Source organism: Solea senegalensis, linkage group LG13 (genome assembly GCF_019176455.1).
Source record: "Solea senegalensis isolate Sse05_10M linkage group LG13, IFAPA_SoseM_1, whole genome shotgun sequence".
NCBI lineage: Eukaryota > Metazoa > Chordata > Actinopteri > Pleuronectiformes > Soleidae > Solea > Solea senegalensis.
The window spans coordinates 4,166,051-4,189,481 of record NC_058033.1 but is presented as its reverse complement, the minus strand read 5'-3'; the positions used below and the strand labels follow the sequence as shown (position 1 = coordinate 4,189,481).

At 40.1% G+C, this 23,431-nt stretch overlaps 2 protein-coding genes across 2 annotated transcripts; one reads left to right on the top strand and one right to left on the bottom strand.

Moving 5' to 3' along the window:
- Positions 1–126: 126 nt before the first annotated feature.
- Positions 127–4,609, top strand: sc5d (sterol-C5-desaturase). The gene is made up of 5 exons (XM_044042914.1): positions 127–209; positions 1,295–1,512; positions 2,595–2,727; positions 2,819–2,919; positions 3,418–4,609. The coding sequence occupies exons 2-5, from the start codon at positions 1,303–1,305 to the stop codon at positions 3,868–3,870; spliced, it is 897 nt and encodes a 298-aa protein (XP_043898849.1). The 5' UTR covers positions 127–209; positions 1,295–1,302; the 3' UTR covers positions 3,871–4,609.
- On the bottom strand, positions 4,219–9,538 carry plekhb1 (pleckstrin homology domain containing B1). The gene is made up of 6 exons (XM_044042915.1): positions 9,164–9,538; positions 6,978–7,130; positions 6,685–6,787; positions 6,559–6,598; positions 5,956–6,046; positions 4,219–5,459 (listed from the first exon to the last, which is right to left on the bottom strand). Exons 1-6 carry the CDS (start codon positions 9,198–9,200, stop codon positions 5,326–5,328), a joined length of 558 nt encoding a protein of 185 aa, XP_043898850.1. The 5' UTR covers positions 9,201–9,538; the 3' UTR covers positions 4,219–5,325.
- Positions 9,539–23,431: the final 13,893 nt, after the last annotated feature.

Here is a 23,431-nt window from a genome sequence, read left to right as displayed (position 1 = left end):
TCTTTCTCTAGCGCCATGAGCAGATCCTCCAATTGGCCAATCGAAAATCATAACAACGGTGCCGTGATGAGACACTTCGCGCTCATTGGCTGCTCTGGCTGTGATGTAACAGCCCACTCGTCGCTGATTGGTTGCTGACCTACCTTTAGTGTTAACGCACGTCCCTTCACTTCTTGTTCCGGAACAGGAGCGACATACACACACACAAGGTACAGTGAGCTCTGAAATCATAGACATAACTGTATTATTATAACAAAGTGTCAGTGCTGCGAGCTCTTATTTTACCATTAATCCAGGGTTCTTTTTATTAGTGTTTGTTATTTGTGCAGATTTTACACCTAAAGTTGGGACAGTCACTGTTACATAAATGTCTGTGCACAGAGTTGTTCTATAGCTCATGGTATGTTTGGCGTATTTACTGCCACTGTTACAGATGTTAAAGTTCATTAAGGTTAATTTATATATTTTTTTAAAATTTTGTTTAGAAAGTATTGAAACAAAGAGATTTCAACTTTTCCACACACTGTCGCTATAAAACCATCTCCATTGGTGTAATTATATTAATTTACAAGCAAACATTTATTTACTATTTCTGTAATTGTATCTGTAATTTACAAATCTTTAAAAATGAATAAACTCAATTGTTTACAAAGGCTTTTACTTGCTAGCTAAATCATCCAAAGTACTCCTATTATAATTATTTTCAGTCCTTTCATTTCTTTATCCAACTCTGTAAAGCAGCATTTGGTACCATGAAAGAGGTTATATAATTTTAAATAGCTATTAGTATTATTACTTGTATGCACAGCTGGATCTAAATGTGTAATTGTGTAAAATACTCATTTGTTTAGGTTGAAATAAATGCTTTTATTTTACTTAGTTTGCAACTTTTTGACTAAACTCTACTGGGAGGCAAATCAAAGACCATTTCAACTGTGTTTTATCACAGTGCCAGCCTCGCATTAATAGTTGTACAACCTATATATGGTCAACAAATAACATTTCTTGTGACATCATGCACATTATAGTGTGAGAAATACCATGCATACATTGTCACGTCCGCCAAGGAGATTAGGTTTTCAAATCCCTATCTCTTATCTAAATTGCCTCCAAATCTGTATTCTGGATCAGATCGGAATGATATAACAAGATTTTGTCATGTTTATGTTGGTAGTAGCTTTAAGCAGGGAAATATAACATTTTATACACATTTAGAAGGTCTCCTGTCAAAATGTTCTTGTTTTAAAATCTTAAAAATGCCTTATAGTATCTGTTCTGGATTTATCTTTTACAGATTCAACCATGGATCTTGTTCTGAACGTCGCCGATTATTATGTCCTCACGCCGTATGTGTACCCTGCATCGTGGCCTGAGGATGGCGCCGTGCGGCAGATCCTCAGTTTGCTGGTGCTGACGAACCTCGGGGCTGCCATCCTGTACCTGGGCCTGGGCGCCATCAGCTACTTCTTCATCTTCGACCACAAACTGATGAAGCACCCGCACTTTTTAGAGGTAAGAATCCCCCCGGCATCGTCGTATTTTTTTGTACCGAGCAGTGAATGTATTTAACACTTGTTTATGTTACTCGTAGTGTCATTAGTGCCTGGCAGGCATTAATTGCCCCAAAGGATCCACATCCAGTTAATGGCCTTAATGGCCTCATTCAACAAATGATCCCCATTTGTGTGACTCATCATTCAAATGGGGCCAGCAGCGTTTGTGCTTCTGTTCTTGGCCCTGCTGACAAAAAAGTGAACAAGGTGTAAACTGTCACACCTGCAATACAAGTTTAAAAATAAACATTTACATAAAATAAAGTAATTAGGTAATAAAAAATAAGAAATCAGCTTTAATAAAGTAGGTAAATACACATCCTATACTGTTTATTATTATTAACAGACACAGTCTCTGAGTCCAGAAAGTGAAGTTGATGCTTCATGTTGGAAATGTGTATTCTCTTGAGTGGCCACCAGGGGGCGACTCCGCTGGTTGTAAGTCAGTGAGGCCCTGTTCACACGGAAACGGAACAGAAATTAAAATATCTTTTTTTAGCTAACTCTAATTAGCTGAGACCTTCATTGACCTAATTCTGACTAACAATGTAAAACTTTATATATTAGTCACAGTTTGGTTATACAAAACAAACAGGACGCTACGGTTTATTTGTTCAGCCAAAAAGCACAGGAGTAAAATACAACAGCAGATTATCGCAACTGCATCCTAGACACGGAAGGTAAAGATGAAATGAAACCATCAAAGTGCAACGTCCACATCTATCACGATTAAACTCTGATCACCACGCAACATTTTATCGTGCTGATGTCCGAGTTGTTTAGATGAGAGTCAAGAGTCGGATTTATTTCACCCATAAAAATTAAAATGCAGTGATTGCACCTCGCTTATCGCACCCTATAATATAATTTAGTCATAAAGAAGATAAATACATGAACATACGTAAACACGAACTTAAAACAACTCCAAGAATATTTGTTTGAAGTGCTCATTGTGCTTTCATGTTGCTTAAGGTATAAAAGAAGAAGAAGAGGAGGAAGTTATGTTTTATTTTAAATATGTCTTGAATGTTTCCTCCTCAGAATCAGGTTCAGAGGGAGATCAAATACGCGATGACCTCTCTGCCCTGGATCAGCATTCCCACCGTCGGCCTGTTTTTTGCTGAAGTTAGAGGATACAGCAAACTGTACGACAGCATCAGCGAATGTCCGCTGGGTAAGTGTCTGTCGACAGTAATCGTAAAGTTTCTGATCATATTTGATGTTTCTTTACCTGGTGTGTGTGTGTGTGTGTGTGTTTTTTTTAGGTTGGGTGGGGATTTTTGTGAGTATGACCTCCTTCCTGTTTTTTACTGACATGTGCATCTACTGGATCCATCGCTTCCTGCATCACAAGCGTATTTATAAGGTAAGCACAAGTGCTATTGATCATTGTAGCCATTTAAAACAACAATAATAATATTTAATGCCATAATGTCAAACAGGCTGCAGGTTTCAATTACTTACTTACTTACAAACCCATAAAGTGGATGGGTTTTCTTATAATTACAGTAATGTAGGTCATTCATATTCAATATATATAGAACATGTGTGGTGACGGTGATGGTGATCAGTGGTAGAGAGAGTTGGCTTTCAACTGGAAGGTTGTAGGTTGTTGATTCCTGGATCTGCTTCGTCTAAATGTCCAAATGTGACCTTGGGCAAGACACTTAACCCACATGTGCTGTGATGGCTGTGTGAATGGATATGAATGATGGGTGACTGAAAATGTGCTGCACATAGTTGCATTGTGTGAGTGAATGGGTGAATTGCGGCTATAGCATCTTTGCCAGTTTCACCATGAGGCATTGATGGGTGAAATTGTGGTAAAACCCCTCTGCTTTCTTCGTTGTCTCATTCCAAACAGCTGTTCCACAAGCCGCACCATATATGGAAGATCCCCACCCCCTTTGCGAGCCACGCCTTTCACCCAGTGGACGGCTTCATGCAGGGACTCCCGTACCACATCTACCCCTTCCTGTTCCCGCTCCACAAGGTCCTCTACCTGGCCCTGTACGTTTTCGTCAACATCTGGACCATCTCCATCCACGACGGCGACTACCGCGTTCCTGGCCTTCTGACAAACGTCATCAATGGCTCGGCTCACCACACTGACCACCATCTCTTCTTCGACTACAATTACGGCCAGTACTTCACACTGTGGGATAAACTGGGAGGCTCATACAGGCACCCGTCAGGTCTCATGGGGAACGGCCCCCACGATCTGATCAGGAAGCTTCAAGCAGAGGGAAAGTTAGGAGACAACGGAGTGAAAACTAACGGACATGCCAAGAGAGGAGTCCCTCTGAAAGAGGAGTAACAGTAGGGAATTACAGATAATCGTTGAAAATGATCACTATTTTTGTAAAGACAATGTGATAAGCCCATACTCGGTTGGTAAACATAATAATTTGGGTGAGTGTACTTGCCAAATTAGCTGTTGTTAGATATTTAAATCTTTTGGATAAACTGCATCATGCAAGAGAAGCATCGGGGCACCGCAGTCTCTGACAGTCCAGTGATGACAATAACAGACGAGGACAGATTCAGCAGGCTGCCATCAAACAAAGGGACTTTACAGAGTAAGAAATAACACAGAGTTGAGGAGAATCAAAAAGCTGCTTGGAGCTGCTACATCACTGCTGAGTGACGGACACTAACAAAGAAATGGTTTGACATCATGATTTAATGTTCGACTTTGACAAAATCTGTGATTGTACATGATAATGAACACTTAAACAATAGCCAACACGGAATTCAAAGCGGAAACCGTCAGAGTTTCACATAGTCATGAGTCGACAGTTAACACAGAAAAAATTAGCTACTGTAGTTAAATCCATAACGATGTACTTGCAACCAAATGTTGAATACCTAGGTTAAAAAAATACTAGAAATTCCCTTTAAATGTGTCTTCAATTGTGAAAATGTTATATTTGTTGTGCCTTGGATGACAATTAAGACATTTGCATTTGCGGAAAAAAGATTATATTACATGCACTACTTAAGTGTAGTGGACAGTCTCCTCTTTTTAAGGATAATAAAGACAAGACAAAGACCAATATTCAGACTTATTTTTGTCAAATCTGAATCTGTTGTCTTGCATTAAATGTCATGAAACAACTCTATTTGGTTTTAGGTTCCTGGATACAACTATTGAGAATAAGGACAAGGTAACAATTTAGATCAAAATAATAGAAACAAAGTTATTCCTCTTCTGGTTTTCCTTGCTTAAAAACAAACTAAATAAATAATAATAATAATGATAATAATAAAAGTAAATAATAGGTACAACCATGTATTTCATTTCAAAACTTCTTTTCCTGTTTCCTGTTCCTCTTTACTAAAAAAGAAAATTTGAAACCTAATTAGCTTTTTTTTCTGGAGTTGACATTGCTTAGCTTTGATTGCTTTAGCAAAGCAGAAGATTCAAGACAGGTATTTATAATATATTCTTGCAAGATACTAAGCATACAGCACTTGATCAACAGCTGTAACTTAACACAGCTTATTTTGTGTTAAGTTCGAGCACCTGACAAATGACACGTTTTCTTTAGTTTGCAACGTTTAAAATTCAGACAAAACCGATAAATACAACACTGACTTCCTCTTTTGCAAAGGTCCACAAGTAGAAGTATAAATATGCTGTGTATACAAGCAAAAACAAGCATTTTATCCTCTTCTACTTTGTCTGGTAAACTTGCACTTGAGATTTTACAGAGGATTTAAAAGATGAAGGAAAAATCCTTTGTGCTAATGCTCGAAATCAGAGATCGTCTCAGCAGAAAAACACGGGCATCCAGAGGAAGGACCGCATGGCTGCACCTGCTGCCATGCCTCCCAGTAATCCCAGTGCGAGATGCTCCATCACGTTATCAAACGGGTCCCTCTGCACAACCACGTGATGATCGCCTTGGAGAAAACACAGAGTAAAGGCAAGTGAAACGTTTGTTTGTGTCAAAGTTCTCGACTCTGATTCAACAACTCAAACTCACTGCTCTCAGAACTTATTTTACTTATTTTAAAACTGGTAAAACCACCTGTATTTGTTCCCTTGTCTTATCCAAACAATGTCAAAGTTCACACTGCACACACTGGTGCCTTTAGTAAGTCACCTGCTGGGTTTGAAACCTGCCAAGCGAACCTTAACGGACAAAGAAACCGACATTTTTGCGTTGCTTATCCAAACAGAGTCAAAGTCGATCGACACTGTACACACAGGTGTGTTCTCTGCACAAAGAACCTTCAAGTGTGTAATTCAGTCCCGTCGTTGCCATGGTAACCCGCATACAGGACAAAGGGAAGTGAGTGGCGTCTACTGTATATCTGTCGCATTTCATCACTTGCACTTCTTGTCCAAATAGCACCAAAATGGACACTGGTGCCTTTAATAAGTCACCTAACATACCTGGTCCTGCTCCGGGTGTGATGTAAACGGTGTGATATCTGTTGATGGGGACAGCCTGGTAGGAGTCATCGTACGGGTCATACGTGAATACCTGCAGCACAGGAAGATGTTAATGTTGTTTGCAATGAAATAGAAATTGAACAATCACATACTGAGAATGTAATGATCATATTTGAGCTAGATGGTAACATCAATATGTCTTTTTAATCTTTTTAATTAAGATCCCAGGGACAATCACTTGTCCAGATGCAGAGTGTGCTGCAAATCAATAAAAGTGGACGCCATGGGAGAAGCCGTTCCGACAGGTTGCCCTCCTGTCTTAAGCTGTGTCAGCACATTTGGTCCTGGAATTTGAACGAGTTGGTCCTGGAAAGGCCTTGAAAAGTCACTGAATTTGATGTTGGGGGGCGGTAAGTAGTCCGGGCATATGTGGGTACTGTGAAGGTTATGTATGAGCACAGGTACAGTAAAAGGTGTGTAGGGGCATCGATACAGTACATATGTGTACATTTTTACATGGGTACAATGAAGAAAATGTAAGTGTTGTCACTGGACCAGCTTTTTAGGGTTGACGACATGTCATGAACATGGATCACAACTCACCGGGTTTCTCCTGGTTTCCAGCAGAGTCAGTTTCCATGCTCTGGAAGAGAAATAAACAGAGATGAAGGGACGATGCACAGATGTGAAGCGAGGCAGAGCAGACAAGGGTGAAGTGAGAGCACCTACAAACAGTCGTCTTCACTGTTGGCACACAGGTTGGCTGTCGAGCCGTCTCTCAGCTGAACCACGAGGAGATTTTCCCTGGGATTGCTCTCCGGTGGAGTCACGTCTGCAGCCAATTTAGAACATTAACAACATTAACCAGTAAATAATGAGCCAAAAAGTCCCATTTCAACTGCAATTCGAGGGCATGTGATTCATGTTACAACAGAATTTGGTTTATTCTCATTTTCCTGAAACCGACATGTAAAGATTTGGTGATAGATTTTGTAGAGTGATCTCATATCCATGTGTTGTACCTCCACACTCCAGGCCGGACCGCACGTCCACACATGCCGTCTTGAGGCTGACCCGATGCTCCAGCTCCCGCCTGCTGTCGCTCTTGTAGAAGCAGAGGCTTCCATCGATCCAAAGGTCACACCAGTTCAGCTTCCAGCGTTTCAGGACAGAAGCTAAAGAGAAGACGCGGGACACGAGGTAACATCATATTACTGCCTGTATCATCACCTTCTGACATCTTATTAGGTCGTTATCTCCCCCCAGATCTACAGCCACGCATGTACTTGATGTATAAATCAATTTATAAAAATGTTGCGTGATGTAAAACCTGTTGAATTGGCCCTTGTATAATCCTTTTATAATTAATACCTGCATACATTCATGCAAGGACAGTGTCTCTGATATCAGAACTGGTTTAAACCAGCTTAAGTGAATCTTGTTTCCAAAAACGTTCCCATAGGACCATAAATGCCCCTCAGCTTTTTGCCATAAACTCCTACAGACTCTGTATAATTGTTTGTCGTCCTTTGCAAAGAACAAAAACGTCATTTCAGATCTCTTGACATGCTGTGGTATGCAGAGGGAAGAGGGTATTTATTGACCCCCCTGTTCCTAGAGTGCACTTTATTTTATTTTTATATGTTTTTATACAATAATAATTCTAAAAAATCATATTTATCTTGAGAGGGTCACTCATTCGAGCGAAATTGGTAGCACGTGGGGACGGACAGAACAGTTGAATCCCACTAGACCATTAACGCTATTAAATGCGTCCATATCAGAGAGTTGAAGAGGTTGCCTCGGGTCATGTGATGAAGGAGCTGAGGACAGAGAGCGACAAAATTGGGTGTTGGTGATCAATCTGCCAAAATGTAAACCACAAATAAAGGGACTCAATTCCAATAAATGTCATCAAATTGTAAGCTCCCATTAATCAGTTCACATTGTTATCATTGTTCATGTGTGTGTTCTTGTATGGGTATCTTTGTGAGGACCAAAGAGCGTATAGGGAGGGAGGACATCTTGGGAAAGTGAGGACCATAGGTCTTGCTTTTTTTTAAGTTGTGACAGTTAAGGTTAGTGTCAGGGCAGTGGCGGTCCTTCCTACAGGCGACATAGGCGCTTGCCTAGGGCGCCATCTAGTGAGGGACGCCAAAACATGCGGCGAGAAAAAATAAAATAGAATTAAAATTATAATGTCTATTTATTTTTTCAACACTTTTTGCCATCCTTCTGTATCTACAACAATACTTTGACATAAAAATAAATTAAACTTAAGTAAAATATATGACAATTCTAACCTCAGGTCCACCATGGCTCAAGAATGCCTCAGTGGTCTGGCCACAGTAAGTATAAACCATGAGGTTGGTGGTCTTTAGTGTGCACTTTTTGTTCTCAGATGTTGCACTACTGTTAACGTTAAAAGTTTATTTTTTGTATATTTATTATTGAACAGGTTTATTATTTTGCACATATTGGCATGAGTTACTTTCTCGTGGGGAAGGGGCACATCAATCAATCAATCTCACCTAGGGCACCAAATGGTCTCGGACCGCCCCTGGGTAAGGGGCTAGGGAATGCATTATATCTATGTGTGTGTGTGTGTGTGTGTTTTCCACACTGACCTTGATTGCCTATCCTTGGTTAGTCACTTAAAGACATGATCGGGGTAATTAATGAGATTATGAAAGGCCGTTTCATAACAGTTACACTTTTCTCTCTCAATAAAATTATCTTTTTTTATTCAGTCACAGACCTGTGTTTGTGAATTTGACTAGTGACTAGTTGTTTATCTCTGTGTTGGCCCTGTGAAGTACTGGGTGTAACCCCGCCTTTCACGCTATGTCGGCTGGGATTGGCTCCAGCTCCCCGTGACCCTCAGAGGATAAAGCAGAACTGAACTAAATTAGGATGAATAATCTTGAACTGAATTGAATACAAGGAGGTGGGTCAATTTGTGCAACATTCACAATGTCTTGAGATTTATTTAAACATTTTTAAATGATTATTTCTCACAAAAACAAACCAAAAGATCCTCTCAGAACCAAAGAATAATTCATCAGGAAGCTGCAGATTCAAATGTGATCCATATTTCGCCAACTGTGAAAAACTACAATAATAGTTTTCACACCTTGCCAGCCAATAAAAACAAAATGATCATTGAGAATATTTCAAAAAGCAACACTCCTCCATATTCATCACTCACTTTGTCTCCACAGCCATCCTGACCTCAGCAGCACCATGTTCAGATGATGTCCCAGAAGAAATAGAGTTTGTTGTATGTTTGTTTACAATATAAAATGACTGAGGGTCCGCTTTTGGAATCTTCTGTCCTGGTTTTTATTCCCTGCTGGATTAGTCCATGCTGACTCACAGGATCATTCTGGATTAGGAAAGTGTTTGGCCACACCCTCTCTTCTTGTGTCATCCTCCTGGTACTTTCTAGACTGTTTTCTCTTTCCCGCCCCTCACACCATGAGCTCTGCTTTTATAGCAGGTTGATGCTGTTATTACATGATAAACAAATAAAACTTGCCAGCGAGCCTTATCCATCCGAGTGAACGCTTCTAATGTTTGGCGTTGTTTGAACAAGTTAATCCCAGCACTGAAATAACAACGAGGATTAACCTGAGTAGACAGGGCAGTTATAAGAGAGTGTCCCCAGTATTTCTTTGGTTACCCAAAACCAAATTGTACCATCCATAAACAAGACAAACAAGACAAAAAGATTTAGTATGAAATACTTTTTTAAATCTACATGTATTTAGTAGATAGTACGTTTATTTTTCTGCCCTATTTTATGATATGCACAATTACTGTTTTTCAAGATAAAACTCCAAACAGGTGCACCCATGGTAAATCACCATGGGAATAATACACAACTCCTTATATGGACATCCTGTAAGTGTGTGTTTATAGCTCACATATTCACGCTTTAAAAAATGTGGTTGTTTTTTTTTCATCTAATGTGTTGTTGTTGATTTTTCTGGCTACTTATCGTGTTATATCAGGATTTCTCACTTCTGGTCCTGGGGAGCTACTGTCCTGCATGTTTTAGATGTTTCCCTGCTCCAACACACCTGATTCAAATGAAAATCCGTTCTGAAGACTCCTAGTGGATAATATTTACTGCACTTAATTATTTATTTTCCTCTAAATTAGGGTCCTCAAACTCAAATGACCGGGGGGGGCACTGAGCATCTAGTCTGGTCAGTCGGGGGCCGGTCAAGTGCGTAATCGCTTTAAAATAACAATTGTTGTGGTTTTTGTCGCCTATAAATAAGCCTCTTACATGTACTTGCTTTACAGACGGAGCCTGTGTTTCTTTTAAGTGCTTCCTTAAAGTCATACTACACTGAACAAAAAAATAAAATTTAAATAAAAAAATAAAAACTCAAAGATCTAAAACATTTTCTAAAAATATTTTAATATTATAATATTTTTCTCAAATATTGTTCATAAAATCTGTCTAGATCTGTGTTCGTGAGCACTTCTCCTTAGCCAAGATAATCCATCCCACATCACAGGTGTGGTATATCAAGATGCTGATTAGACAGTATGAATACTGTGCAGGAGTTCCTTAGAGCTGGCTACAATAAAAGGCCACTCTGAAATGTTCAGTTTTGTGAACAATATTTGAGGGAAATGGATTCATTGTGTGTACAGAAGATGTTTTAGATCTTTGAGTTCAGCTCATGACAAATGGGAGTGTTGCATTTATATTTTTGTTCAGTGTCTATTTAATTGTTTAGAGGACTGAAGTATGTGTCGGGCCTCTCCAGCTCTGGTTTTGGATTTAATTACCCAAACTTAAACTGCTACTTTTTGGGGGCAACTTTGCATTATCGTGATACATCAGGGTTTCTCACTCTTGGTCCTGGGGAGCCACTGATGTTTCCCTGCTCATACATACCTGATTCAAATGGTCAGCTCCTCAGTAAGCACTGTTTAAGCCTGATAACGACCCATTTATTTGAATCAAGTATGTTTTAAAACACCTGAACACTTTTTTTTGCCACTTGGTCAAATGAAGAACAAATTTAAACAGCTTTTTCTAATCAATTAAATATTTTTCACATCTTTTACTCATAAAACGAGGAACACAGTAAAGAGCAGTGTTTTTCAATCCCAACTTCCTCTGTTGTTGTGGGAATGAGACGTGTATCTCAGAGCCACTGTCTGATGATGAAATAACACATTTATCTCTGGAAATTAGGAACAAAAAAAACCCAAAAACATTGTATTTTTTTTGGATGAAGTGGCCTCTTAAGGCTCAAGTCAGCAAGTGCCATCTTGTGGTTGGCAGTGAATACTGCATTTGAAACTGAATGTGTGTGAGTCGACTTGAAGCAGACCCGTTATGTTGAGGCTGTTATTTCATGATTAAATTAATTGTTTGTTTGTTTTTAGTGTTGGAGCTGCTGGTCTGTTCCCTGCAGGCTGGTTTGGAGGTACTGGACTAAAATATATTTAAAGATGAACTTGTGCAACATTATGAACATTAAACAATTTTCAGTGTTGCCAGATATTTACATGACCAGCATGCAGGCGCTACGCAGGAAGTCCCTCCTGCTGACTGGTTACCTGGAGTATCTGATCCAGCATTACTATAGCAAAGACACCACCGAGCCCCTCAAACCTCACGTCTACATCATCACGCCTGACCTCTGACCCTCAGCAGAGAGGCTGCCAACTCTCTCTCTCTTTCTCCATCCATCATCCACCAGGAAAGTGTACCAGCAGCTGGAGAGAAGAGGGGAGTAGCTGTGAGTAGCCAACCTGTTATAGGAACTTGAGGAGTGGTGTTGAATTTAGGGCTTTAGAGTTTATTGACGTGTATGTTCCATTTTGAGCAGAATATGGAAAAGTGAACCAATTTTCTGTCATTTTCTGTCCCTTAGTGTGACATGAGGGAACCCACTGACTTAACCCTGAAGCTCGGGCAAGAGTTCAGTTATTGAAGGACTAGAGCTGAGTTATTGAGCTGCTTCCACAGGCCATGTGTGAAATATTGCTGGGAGTGCAGTGTCTCTCTCTCTGCCCTTATGGACATTTATACCACACGCCTCACCCACAAAGCCATCAGGATTGCTGTTGACCCCACCCACCCAAAACTGTGCCATGTAATTTCTTGGTAATCAATTGCATGGATTTTCAACAAAAATTAATAAAGAGAATTCAGTGTTGATGTGGGGCCCCACCACTGATCCACCATGTTCTGCAAACTGTTTCAATAGCTTTTGGTCAGATGTTGGTCCAACTCTGGACCAGATGAATAGCAGAAGATGATGGTTCTCATCTTACAATGAGTTGAATTTCACAACATTTTAGAATAACCCATAAAACAACGCTTAGTTTGTTAAAATATATTGCATCACTGTTAAACAGCTCACTGTTATGTTTATCTTGTCTTCACAGTGACCTCTGACCCTGATGTGAGGAGGACAACTACACCACTCAAAGTGAATCCGTTCACACTGGCAACACTGATGCTATTGCTGCATTGGAGTCTGTACGGTTCTACTGAACAGAATTGCCCTCTGGGATTAATAAAATTGATCAAATCAAATCAAAATAAGTAAAGAATAACAAGATGAGTGCTACAGTCACAACGTTTATTATGAAAGATGTTCTGCTCTATGGTGGAGGTGAGTAAGCTGTAATGGGTATTGTTAAGTTACCAGTTAAGTCTAGGTTATCTCAGCTTAGATAATGGTTTTTGAGTAATAATAATAGAATAACTATGACATGTGCTGCTGCCTTTCTTGGCCAGGTCACCCTTGTGAAAGATATCTCGATGTCTCAATGGGTCTTTTATCTGATTAATTCTAATGTCAAATGTTGACTTGCCCAGATAACCTACGCTGTCTTGTACTATTGCAAACTCCTAACTTATGCATACAACTTTTTTACTCCTACTCTCTTATTGTTTATTTTAGTGTCAGTAAATGTCTTCTTTTACTGTGCACTTTATTTAGTGTTTACTTTAGTGTCAGGCTATGTCTGTCATGTTAATGAATGATTGTTTGTGTGCTATAGCAGTTTATGACCAGTAGAAGGTGCTATATGGTGTTGTGCATAAACTGTTAAAAGTGTCCCAGTAGTACTAAGACACAACAAGGAAAAACATCAATTTATTGTCACAACATTTATTGTTGATAACTTTAAGACAAAGAGCTCAAAGGGATCCTTTGGGCAGCTTTTATAAGAAGAGGGGGAGAAAGCACGTCCAGCAGGTGGCAGCATTTCTTATAGGTGGTGGGGTTTTTTCTGCTTTCGCAAAAAAAAACAAAAACAATTTCAGCTGCCATTTTTTCTTTTATTTGACCTGCGAGGACATGAATGTTGATGAACGTTTTTTTTTACAGGTGGTGCTGCTCCTGTACAAAGAAACACTGATTTAAAAGCCTTTGTGTACTTTCCGTGACTTGGTACATTCCACTCTTCCCCTCTATGTCGAGCTATGTGGAATGTTCCACTTCCCTTCTCGGAGCTTCTCCCACGCCGAGACAGAAACAGGAAGAGGACGAGGAGCAGCGGGGACAATAATGTGGTAACTGCTGTTTAAATGAGCCACACATTTCTTAGATTCTCTGTTGACGCTCTGTTCAAACCTGCTGTTAACATCCGACCTGAGCGATCCGATCGATTACACGTGCTACTGCTACGCTAATGTGACGTCACTGCTCCGCAGCAAACCCACGATCAAATATGAACGTTCCTCGTATAGTGTCATCAAACACGTTAAAATATAAATTGTCCACAAAACATTGTACAAAATGTCAAAGAATGTCCTCACCAAAAAATGTCAATAGACCATTAAAACTTTTAAGAATGAGTCACACTAGACTAACCATGTACTTGTGTGTTTTCAATGCAACTCTTTTCAAAAAACAGACTTAGTGTCAAATATGTCATTATATGGTATGATGTCAACAACTGCCTTCTCAAAAACTAGATTATTTAGTAAACTGTCCAATTATAAACTGTCTAAAATGTCAAACAATGTCCCCAACAAAAAATGTCAGTATACCATTAAAACTGTTGAGTATCTAGTATCTAGAATATATATATATATAAAAAAAAAACCTGTTCAGGAGCAGTGGTTTAGTAGAATAAATAAAAGTGTCCGTGTTGATATGGACCAATATATAGTTGACAATAAAAACTTAAAATTTTACTCACATTTCTAAACTCATTTACTGCAATGACCACATTTGGACACTCTAAAGTGGATACTACTTTGTCTCATCATGTCCCATGACTGAAGACCTACAAACAGCTGCAGTTAAAGGCACAGTTCATGTGTTTTCAAGCATGGTTGAATGAGGTCATTATCATCAGAATTTATGGCAATAAGAAAAAAAAACCCAAGCCATGACTTTACAGTGAAGAGTAAAAAGAGGCTTTCAGCAGTGCTGTCACTAAATACATCAGAATCCTAATTGTTGAGATTTTAGAAATGTTTTTAGGAATGTTTTTAAAGTCATTTACAGTGTAACTCATCTACAGTATTGTTTGGAGCAGGTGCAGGAGGACCTGGCTGACGAGGACGAGGACGAGGAGCAGCGCGGACAATTGTGTGGTAACTGATGCTTAAAAATGATCCACACATTTATTAGATGTTCTGTTGATGCTCTGTTCACACCTGCTGTTAACATCTGACCTGAGTCATCCGATCACAGCTGTTCAGATTACACCTGCTACTGCTATTGCTAATATCACGTCAAATGATGATTCTCAAATGGCCCTTTTTTTTATCCACCAACCAAAAATTATTCAGTTTTAATTCTTTCTTTGTTACAAGGAACAATGAAACCGGAAAATGTTCAACATTTATAATAAAAAACAAACAATTAATCCATTATTAAAGTATTTGACAATTCATTTAGTAATCGTAATTAATAATGCTGTAGTCGTTGCATCCCTACTTTTCCCTATTTTTTAAAATCATCAGAGACATCATATGATTTATTGCGATACTTGCAAAATCATACATTGTGATACACTGACACAACAGCACTAGTGAAAGTGACCACTTGGGACCATCTAGTGGACTGAAAGGTTCATTTATTGTGTTTATTTTTAATGCTAATCCACAAAAAACTTTGACGTTTATTTGTAACATCAGTTCAAAACATTTTTATGGAACAAACCATCACTCTTTCACCTGTCATTTCATCACCTCACATGGACGATGTTAACAGCACTTGTCAACAGAGCCTCTGTTTAATGTGTCCACATCATTTTTACATTGTTAACAGGTGAAAACTAGGGACCACTCAAAGTCACAAAATTCTATCAATAAATACACCATTCAATAATGACTACAATGTGCCATTCATTCATTCATTCAAATTGGAGTGAAATACATATACGTCTTATTAAATGTGACATTCATTCGTTCAAATACCAATTCATTTCATGTAAAAAAACAAAAAAAAAACAACAACAACATATCGAATGACTTGACTATTGAATGAATGATTTCATGGTCCTGTGTTGCAGTTCATCATCAATTGATTTGATGCTGATGGTGGGCGAGTTTGACACATCAAATCAATTGATGGTGCACTGCAACACAGGACCATGGAATCATTCATTCAATAGTCAAGTCATTAGATATGTTTGTTTGTTTGTTTGTTTTTTCTTCAAATTGGTATTTGAATGAATGAATGTCACATTTAATAAGACATGTATGTATTTCATTCCAATTTGAATCAATGAATAAATGTCACATTGTAGTCCTTATTGAACGGTGTATTTATTTATTGATTGAATTTTGTAACTTTGAGCCCTCCCTAATTTTCACCTGTTGACGATGTAAAAATGATGTGCACACATTAATCACACAGAAGTCTAATTGATGTGCTGATCATTTTTAAGCATCAGTTACTAGACACCGGGACCCCGACTGTGTGGTCAACAGTCCAGAGAGTGGACCCCTGTCAATTTTTTAAATGTTTTTATGGCTTTTTTTTTGGCCAAAAAATGTGAAATAAAGTGACATAACCCCCTCCTGTCATCTGTGTGGGGGGCCGGGGGAGCACAGCCCAGCCCCAGCCCCCCACCATTACAGTGGGAGCGCGCGCGTAGCTTGGCCCCGGCGCCGGGGCCAGGCATTCGAAGCGTCTGGATTTGAACCAGCCACGGCCGGACTGGCACAACCTTGCGGTTGCGGACAAACCCACCACACCACGAACCCTTCTACGTTTTGGAGAAGAGCTCTTGGCGGTTTTGAGTTTTCACTTTGGATGTGGAACCTTAAACCTTGGAGTATAAAGGAATTGAACTCTCAACGTCAGGATTGAAAGGCAGCTCTCTAACCAGTTGAGCTAACTCTTCACCTGTTCTTTATGTTTTCTCAGACTTATTTACTCTCTGCATTGAATAGTGTGCCTAAAAAGGCACTTAATCTGAGATTCGAACCTCTGACCTTAGAAACTCTAGTCTTTCTCTTAACCTTGTGAGCTATTTGTCCTCGCACAGTGTTTGTGTGTGCCAACCTTTGGAAGTCTTTCAATAATAGAACCCATGACTTCAGGTAAACGTCAGACTGATGAAATATTGAAGAGGTTTGTCCCCGAAAATGGGCAACATGGTTGGTGTAGTGGTTAGTCCTCTTGACTTTGAAACAATAGTTTCAGTGTTCGATACCCACTTAGAACAAGCATGTTTCTGGAGTTTTTCATGTTCTCCCCATGTGTGCATGGCGTCTCTCAGGGTTGCTCCCACAGTCCATCAATCATCTACCGCTTTGTGTTCCACTGGAGGGGAGCGGGGGGGTGCTGTGCCACGTTCAGTTGTCATAGGTTGACATGCGGTGTTCACCCTGCAATATTCGCTACTACATTCAAAACATGCACTGAAAATTGAGTTCATGTAAGATTCGAACCACTGACCATAGGAACACCAGTGCATGTCTGAACCATGTGAGCTATTCAGCTTTACGTGCTTCGTCGCACAATTTGGAAGGCTTTCAATAATAGAACCCATGACTTCAGATAAACGTCAGACTGATCAAATATTGAAGAGGTTTGTCCCTGAAAATGGGCAACATGGTTGGCGTAGTGGTTAGTGCTCTTGACTTTGAAACAATACTTTCAGCGTTCGATACCCACTTAGAACAAGCATCTTTCTGGAGTTTTTCATGTTCTCCCCATGTGTGCGTGGCGTCTCTCAGGGTTGCTCCCACAGTCCATCAATCATCTACCGCTTTGTGTTCCACTGGAGGGGAGCGGCGGGTGCTGTGCCACGTTCAGCTGTCATAGGTTGACACGCGGTGTTCACCCTGCACTATTCGCTACTACATTCAAAACATGCACTGAAAATTGTGTTCATGTAAGATTCGAACCACTGACCATAGGAACACCAGTGCATGTCTGAACCATGTGAGCTATTCAGCTTTACGTGCTTCGTCGCACAATTTGGAAGGCTTTCAATAATAGAACCCATGACTTCAGATAAACGTCAGACTGATCAAATATTGAAGAGGTTTGTCCCTGGAAATGGACAACATGGTTGGTGTAGTGGTTAGTCCTCTTGACTATGAAACAATAGTTTCAGTGTTCGATACCCACTTAGAGCAAGCATCTTTCTGGAGTTTTTCATGTTCTCCCCATGTGTGCGCGGCGTCTCTCCGGGTTGTCACCCTATGACAGCTTAACGTTTCACAGCACCCCCCCGCAACCCTCCAGTGCAGCACAAAGCGGTACATGATTGATGGACTGTGGGAGCAACCCAGAGAGACGCCACACACACAAGGAGAGAACATGAAAAACTCCAGAAAGATGCGTGCTCCAAGTGGGTATCGAACGTTGAAAGTCTTGTTTCAAAGTCAAGAACACTATACACTACACCAACGATGTTTCCCATTTTCAGGGACAAACCTCTTCAATATTTGATCAGTCTGACATTTGTTTGAAATCATTGGTTCTATTATTGAAAGCTTTCCAAATTGCGCTACGAAGCACGTAAAGCTGAATAGCTCACATGGTTCAGACATGCACTGGTGTTCCTATGGTCAGTGGTTCGAATCTTACATGAACTCAATTTTCAGTGCATGTTTTGAATGTAGTAGCGAATATTGCAGGGTGAACACCGCATGTCAACCTATGACAACTGAACGTGGCACAGCACCCCCCGCTCCCCTCCAGTGGAACACAAAGCGGTAGATGATTGATGGACTGTGGGAGCAACCCTGAGAGACGCCACGCACACATGGGGAGAACATGAAAAACTCCAGAAAGATGCTTGTTCTAAGTGAGTATCGAACACTGAAAGTATTGTTTCAAAGTCAAGAGCACTAACCACTACACCAATCATGTTGCCCATTTTCAGGGACAAACCTCTTCAATATTTGATCAGTCTGACGTTTATCTGAAGTCATGGGTTCTATTTTTGAAAGACTTCCAAATTGTGCTACAAAACACGTAAAGCTGAATAGCTCACATGGTTCAGACATGCACTGGTGTTCCTATGGTCAGTGGTTCGAATCTTACATGAACTCAACTTTCAAGTGGAAATGTACTTCGTCAGTGTAGTGCATGTTTTGAATGTAGTAGCGGATAGTGCAGGGTGAACACCGCGTGTCAACCTATGACAGCTGAACGTGGCACAGCACCCCCGGCTCCCCTCCAGTGGAACACAAAGCGGTAGATGATTGATGGACTGTGGGAGCAACCCTGAGAGACGCCACGCACACATGGGGAGAACATGAAAAACTCCAGAAAGATCCTTGCTCTAAGTGGGTATCGAACACTGAAACTATTGTTTCATAGTCAAGAGCACTAACCACTACACCAACCATGTTGCCCATTATCAGGGACAAACCTCTTCAATATTTGATCAGTCTGACGTTTATCTGAAGTCATGGGTTCTATTATTGAAAGCCTTCCAAATTGTGCGACGAAGCACGTAAAGCTGAATAGCTCACATGGTTCAGACATGCACTGGTGTTCCTATGGTCAGTGGTTCGAATCATACATGAACACAATTTTCAGTGCATGTTTTGAATGTAGTAGCGAATAGTGCAGGGTGAACACCGCGTGTCAACCTATGACAGCTGAACGTGGCACAGCACCCCCCGCTCCCCTCCAGTGGAACACAAAGCGGTAGATGATTGATGGACTGTGGGAGCAACCCTGAGAGATGCCACGCACACATGGGGAGAACATGAAAAACTCCAGAAAGATGCTTGCTCTAAGTGGGTATCGAACACTGAAACTATTGTTTCATAGTCAAGAGGACTAACCACTACACCAACCATGTTGCCCATTTTCAGGGACAAACCTCTTCAATATTTGATCAGTCTGAAGTTTATCTGAAGTCATGGGTTCTATTATTGAAAGCCTTCCAAATTGTGCGACGAAGCATGTAAAGCTGAATAGCTTACATGGTTCACACATGCACTGGTGTTCCTATGGTCAGTGGTTCGAATCTTACATGAACTCAATTTTCAGCGCATGTTTTGAATGTAGTAGCGAATATTGCAGGGTGAACACCGCATGTCAACCTATGACAATTGAACGTGGCACAGCACCCTCCGCTCCCCTCCAGTGGAGCACAAAGCGGTAGATGATTGATGGACTGTGGGAGCAACCCTGAGAGACGCCACGCACACATGGGGAGAACATGAAAAACTCCAGAAAGATGCTTGCTCTAAGTGGGTATCGAACACTGAAAGTATTGTTTCAAAGTCAAGAGCACTAACCACTACACCAACCATGTTGCCCATTTTCAGGGACAAACCTCTTCAATATTTGATCAGTCTGACGTTTATCTGAAGTCATGGGTTCTATTATTGAAAGACTTCCAAATTGTGCGACGAAGCACGTAAAGCTGAATAGCTCACATGGTTCAGGCATGCACTGGTGTTCCTATGGTCAGTGGTTCGAATCTTACATGAACTCAATTTTCAGTGCATGTTTTGAATGTAGTAGCGAATAGTGCAGGGTGAACACCGCATGTCAACCTATGACAACTGAACGTGGCACAGCACCCCCCCGCTCCCCTCCAGTGGAACACAAAGCGGTAGATGATTGATGGACTGTGGGAGCAACCCTGAGAGACGCCACGCACACATGGGGAGAACATGAAAAACTCCAGAAAGATGCTTGCTCTAAGTGGGTATCGAACACTGAAACTATTGTTTCAAAGTCAAGAGCACTAACCACTACGCCAACCATGTTGCCCATTTTCGGGGACAAACCTCTTCAATATTTCATCAGTCTGACGTTTATCTGAAGTCATGGGTTCTATTATTGAAAGCCTTCCAAATTGTGTGACGAAGCACGTAAAGCTGAATAGCTCACATGGTTCAGGCATGCACTGGTGTTCCTATGGTCAGTGGTTCGAATCTTACATGAACTCAATTTTCAGTGCATGTTTTGAATGTAGTAGCGAATAGTGCAGGGTGAACACCGCATGTCAACCTATGACAACTGAACGTGGCACAGCACCCCCCGCTCCCCTCCAGTGGAACACAAAGCGGTAGATAATTGATGGACTGTGGGAGCAACCCTGAGAGACGCCACGCACACATGGGGAGAACATGAAAAACTCCAGAAAGATGCTTGTTCTAAGTGGGTATCGAACACTGAAACTATTGTTTCAAAGTCAAGAGCACTAACCACTACACCAACCATGTTGCCCATTTTCGGGGACAAACCTCTTCAATATTTCATCAGTCTGACGTTTATCTGAAGTCATGGGTTCTATTATTGAAAGACTTCGAAAGGTTGGCACACACAAACACTGTGTGAGGACAAATAGCTCACAAGGTTAAGAGAAACACTAGAGTTTCTAAGGTCAGAGGTTCGAATCTCAGATGAAGTGACTTTTTAGGCACGCTATTCAATGCAGAGAGTAAATAAGTCTGAGAAAACATAAAGAACAGCTGAAGAGTTAGCTCAACTGGTTAGAGAGCTGCCTTTCAATCCTGACGTTGAGAGTTCAATTCCTTTATACTCCAAGGTTTAAGGTTCCACATCCAAAGTGAAAACTCAAAACCGCCAAGAGCTCTTCTCCAAAACGTAGAAGGGTTCGTGGTGTGGTGGGTTTGTCCGCAACCGCAAGGTTGTGCCAGTCCGGCCGTGGCTGGTTCAAATCCAGACGCTTCGAATGCCTGGCCCCGGCGCCGGGGCCAAGCTACGCGCGCGCTCCCACTGTAATGGTGGGGGGCTGGGGCTGGGCTGTGCTCCCCCGGCCCCCCACACAGATGACAGGAGGGGGTTATGTCACTTTATTTCACATTTTTTGGCCAAAAAAAAGCCATAAAAACATTTAAAAAATTGACAGGGGTCCACTCTCTGGACTGTTGACCACACAGTCGGGGTCCCGGTGTCTAGTAACTGATGCTTAAAAATGATCAGCACATCAAATAGACTTCTGTGTGATTAATGTGTGCACATCATTTTTACATCGTCAACAGGTGAAAATTAGGGAGGGCTCAAAGTTACAAAATTCAATCAATAAATAAATACACCGTTCAATAAGGACTACAATGTGACATTTATTCATTGATTCAAATTGGAATGAAATACATACATGTCTTATTAAATGTGACATTCATTCATTCAAATACCAATTTGAAGAAAAAACAAACAAACAAACAAACATATCTAATGACTTGAGTATTGAATGAATGATTCCATGGTCCTGTGTTGCAGTGCACCATCAATTGATTTGATGTGTCAAACTCGCCCACCATCAGCATCAAATCAATTGATGATGCACTGCAACACAGGACCATGAAATCATTCATTCAATAGTCAAGTCATTCGATATGTTGTTGTTGTTTTTTTTTTTGTTTTTTTTACATGAAATGAATTGGTATTTGAACGAATGAATGTCACATTTAATAAGACGTATATGTATTTCACTCCAATTTGAATGAATGAATGAATGGCACATTGTAGTCATTATTGAATGGTGTATTTATTGATTGAATTTTGTGACTTTGAGTGGTCCCTAGTTTTCACCTGTTAACAATGTAAAAATGATGTGGACACATTAAACAGAGGCTCTGTTGACAAGTGCTGTTAACATCGTCCGTGTGAGGTGATGAAATGACAGGTGAAAGAGTGATGGTTTGTTCCATAAAAATGTTTAGAACTGATGTTATAAATAAACGTCAAAGTTTTTTGTGGATTAGCATTAAAAATAAACACAATAAAATATTAACCTTTCAGTCCACTAGATGGTGCCAAGTGGTCACTTTCACTAGTGCTGTTGTGTCAGTGTATCACAATGTATGATTTTGCAAGTATCGCAATAAATCATATGATGTCTCTGATGATTTTAAAAAATAGGGAAAAGTAGGGATGCAACGACTACGGCATTATTAATTACGATTACTAAATGAATTGTCAAATACTTTAATAATGGATTCATTGTTTGTTTTTTATTATAAATGTTGAACATTTTCCGGTTTCATTGTTCCTTGTAACAAAGAAAGAATTAAAACTGAATAATTTTTGGTTGGTGGATAAAAAAAGCCATTTGAGAATCATCATTTGACGTGATATTAGCAATAGCAGTAGCAGGTGTAATCTGAACAGCTGTGATCGGATGACTCAGGTCAGATGTTAACAGCAGGTGTGAACAGAGCATCAACAGAACATCTAATAAATGTGTGGATCATTTTTAAGCATCAGTTACCACACAATTGTCCACGCTGCTCCTCGTCCTCGTCCTCGTCCTCCTCCAGGTCAGCCAGGTCCTCCGGCACCTGCTCCAAACAATACTGTAGATGAGTTACACTGTAAATGACTTTAAAAACATTCCTAAAAACATTTCTAAAATCTCAACAATTAGGATTCTGATGTATTTAGTGACAGCACTGCTGAAAGCCTCTTTTTACTCTTCACTGTAAAGTCATGGCTTGGGTTTTTTTTCTTATTGCCATAAATTCTGATGATAATTACCTCATTCAACCATGCTTGAAAACACATGAACTGTGCCTTTAACTGCAGCTGTTTGTAGGTCTTCAGTCATGGGACATGATGAGACAAAGTAGTATCCACTTTAGAGTGTCCAAATGTGGTCATTGCAGTAAATGAGTTTAGAAATGTGAGTAAAATTTTAAGTTTTTATTGTCAACTATATATTGGTCCATATCAACACGGACACTTTTATTTATTCTACTAAACCACTGCTCCTGAACAGGTTTTTTATATATATATATATATATTCTAGATACTAGATACTCAACAGTTTTAATGGTATACTGACATTTTTTGTTGGGGACATTGTTTGACATTTTAGACAGTTTATAATTGGACAGTTTACTAAATAATCTAGTTTTTGAGAAGGCAGTTGTTGACATCATACCATATAATGACATATTTGACACTAAGTCTGTTTTTTGAAAAGAGTTGCATTGAAAACACACAAGTACATGGTTAGTCTAGTGTGACTCATTCTTAAAAGTTTTAATGGTCTATTGACATTTTTTGGTGAGGACATTCTTTGA

What these genes read in the sequence shown, in the direction of transcription:
- sc5d (XM_044042914.1), top strand. Translation starts at nt 1,303, where the DNA reads ATGGATCTTGTTCTGAACGTCGCCGATTATTATGTCCTCACGCCGTAT. An exon ending in AGCACCCGCACTTTTTAGAG is followed by an intron (nt 1,513 to 2,594) that starts GTAAGAATCCCC and finishes TTTCCTCCTCAG; the next exon opens with AATCAGGTTCAGAGGGAGAT. An exon ending in CATCAGCGAATGTCCGCTGG is followed by an intron (nt 2,728 to 2,818) that starts GTAAGTGTCTGT and finishes TGTTTTTTTTAG; the next exon opens with GTTGGGTGGGGATTTTTGTG.
- plekhb1 (XM_044042915.1), bottom strand. Translation starts at nt 9,200, where the DNA reads ATGGTGCTGCTGAGGTCAGGATGGCTGTGGAGACAAA. An exon ending in AGGATGGCTGTGGAGACAAA is followed by an intron (nt 7,131 to 9,163) that starts GTGAGTGATGAA and finishes TCTTCTCTTTAG; the next exon opens with CTTCTGTCCTGAAACGCTGG. An exon ending in GTCCGGCCTGGAGTGTGGAG is followed by an intron (nt 6,788 to 6,977) that starts GTACAACACATG and finishes AATTGGCTGCAG; the next exon opens with ACGTGACTCCACCGGAGAGC.